The sequence below is a fragment of the Aplysia californica genome, unplaced genomic scaffold, assembly GCF_000002075.1.
Source record: "Aplysia californica isolate F4 #8 unplaced genomic scaffold, AplCal3.0 scaffold00434, whole genome shotgun sequence".
In the NCBI taxonomy this organism is placed as follows: domain Eukaryota; kingdom Metazoa; phylum Mollusca; class Gastropoda; order Aplysiida; family Aplysiidae; genus Aplysia; species Aplysia californica.
Genome location: NW_004797704.1, coordinates 615,750 through 617,752, shown reverse-complemented (window position 1 = coordinate 617,752; position 2,003 = coordinate 615,750). Strand labels below are relative to the sequence as shown.

The window sequence follows — 2,003 nt, the reverse complement described above, 5'->3', positions numbered from 1 at the left end:
TCTCTCTCTCTCTCTCTCTCTCTCTCTCTCTCTCTTTCTCCCTCCTCTTTCTCTCTCAGAAAGCCAGCGTCCTTTCGTTAGAACAGCACCATATTCTACTTCGTCCGTTAACTGCAACAATAATATGATCTGATAAGCATAATGATTATCAATCATTTCCGCCCACAATTTAGATCACTGAGGGGGCAGGCTGCTTCACCCCTGTTTGTTTGTTTTTTAGAATCAACCCAACTCAGTCTGAGAGAGGTGTAACATCCTGCAGACAAGTAAAGATGTTCACCTGAAATTGTTTTGCGAGCAACGATGACGAGCGAAGCCACAACACAGGTCAAACAAACAGTGTGTGCACACTTCGATTGATTTGATTGAGTTGAAAGTCGTATCAAGATATCATCTGATACACAAAGTCATTGACACAATTAATATGCGGAATCAGTGACACTGTCATGATATTATCAAGGTAAGTGTTAATGTTTTCTATACTTCTGTTATGACATGACGTAGATCTAGTATTAAAATGGTGTGTGATGTTAATGACACCTTGTCACCTTCCCTCCTCCCCCTTACCTCAAACACATTTTGAGACAACTTAAAGGCGTGCCTCCTTGAATCCGATTGTCAGGATCAACCCGGGTTGTGTGAAATACCATAATACACGTGTATCGCCGCAGAAAAGGAACATACTAGAAAACACAATTATAATAGATCTACCTTTCCCGAAACCGAATCCAACCCCTGTTCTTGCTGCTGCTGCTGCTGTTGTTGTTGTTGTTGGTTGTTGTTGTTGTTGTTGTTGTTGTTGTTGGGTGTGTCGTAGCCTATCCGCTGGAAATATTTGGAGCCCCGAAGAGCGTGCTCTTTGCCAGGGCCACCGCCTCTCTTGTGGTTGTTGTTATAATTATTATTCTGCGGGTTTTATTTTGGTTCAAGTCAAAGTTCAAATCTTTCCACACAGCTGTCGTGCCGCCCGTATGACATACTTCTATGTGAGTTTGATGTCGTATGACGTCACACCACACGAGCAAAATAGTTTAACTTCTATTTGAAAATCGTATCGGTTTCACATTCAGAACGAGCTCGCTGGACGCGAGACTGCCAGTGCTGTCACAGTAAACATGTATGTTTATAATATAATATAACGTATATACATGAAATATATAAATATCATATCATATCCTCAGACTTCCGTGACTGGGGCCAAGACGTCATCGCCAAGATCCACGGTGGACATCACGTGATTCTGCAGCGTGACGTCAGAGGAAGACACCACAGAGGTCGTGCGGGTGTTACCGCTGCTGGGCTGGCTGTGACGTTTGCCTTTATTGTCCCCGCCGGCAACGGCGGCCCCGCCCCCTCCGCTGTTACTATGGTTACCTGCACTGGCGGAGGCGTGGAACCCCCCGTCATTCCCTTGCGAGTGTTTTCTCTCCGAGCCGAAGCCGCTATCGTTGCTCTCGCTGTGGCGTGATTGACAGCTGTTGTCTGGCCCCGCCCCCGCGCTGCTGTCATTGGTCGCCGAGGCATCTTTGCTGACGTTGCTCGAGCCGACGTCATCGAATTTGGCACCGCCTACAATGTTTATGTCCGCGGTGACTATGCTTGTGTTTTTCACACCGGACTGAGAACAAGAGCCCTTGTGGAGCTCATCCAGGTGGGCGGGGTGGCTGGTAGAGGAGGGGAGGGTCCCGGGCCCGTTGGTGCCACCCCCTTCTGGGACCGGTGCGTCCACGATATCGGCTGAAGCGAGGTCTGGAGCGGAGTTTGCTTTGGCAGTAGCATCTCCGAGGGCGGGGTTTAGAGCTGCCAATTGGTCGTTGTTGACAGAGCGCATTATAGAGTCTAACCTGGAATATGGAACAAAACGTTTACACTTACATGTATACTTGTATGGGTATTGGAAGCTTTTAGCTGTATTGTATGGGAATGGTCTTTTTACAAATGATGATCTTTTTCTTCTTCTTCTTCTTCTTCTTCTTCTTCTTCTTCTTCTTCTTCTTCTTCTT

General features: G+C 46.9%; 1 protein-coding gene across 1 annotated transcript in view; it reads right to left on the bottom strand.

Moving 5' to 3' along the window:
* Positions 1-16: 16 nt before the first annotated feature.
* The window catches only part of LOC101856978 (dermokine-like), a 3,911-nt gene continuing 1,924 nt past the window's right edge, over positions 17-2,003 (bottom strand). Inside the window, exon 3 of the mRNA XM_005104753.3 lies at positions 17-1,844. Coding sequence (XP_005104810.1) covers positions 1,178-1,831 — 654 coding nt within the window. The 5' untranslated portion in view covers positions 1,832-1,844 and the 3' untranslated portion in view covers positions 17-1,177. The remainder of the gene's footprint in view (positions 1,845-2,003) is intronic.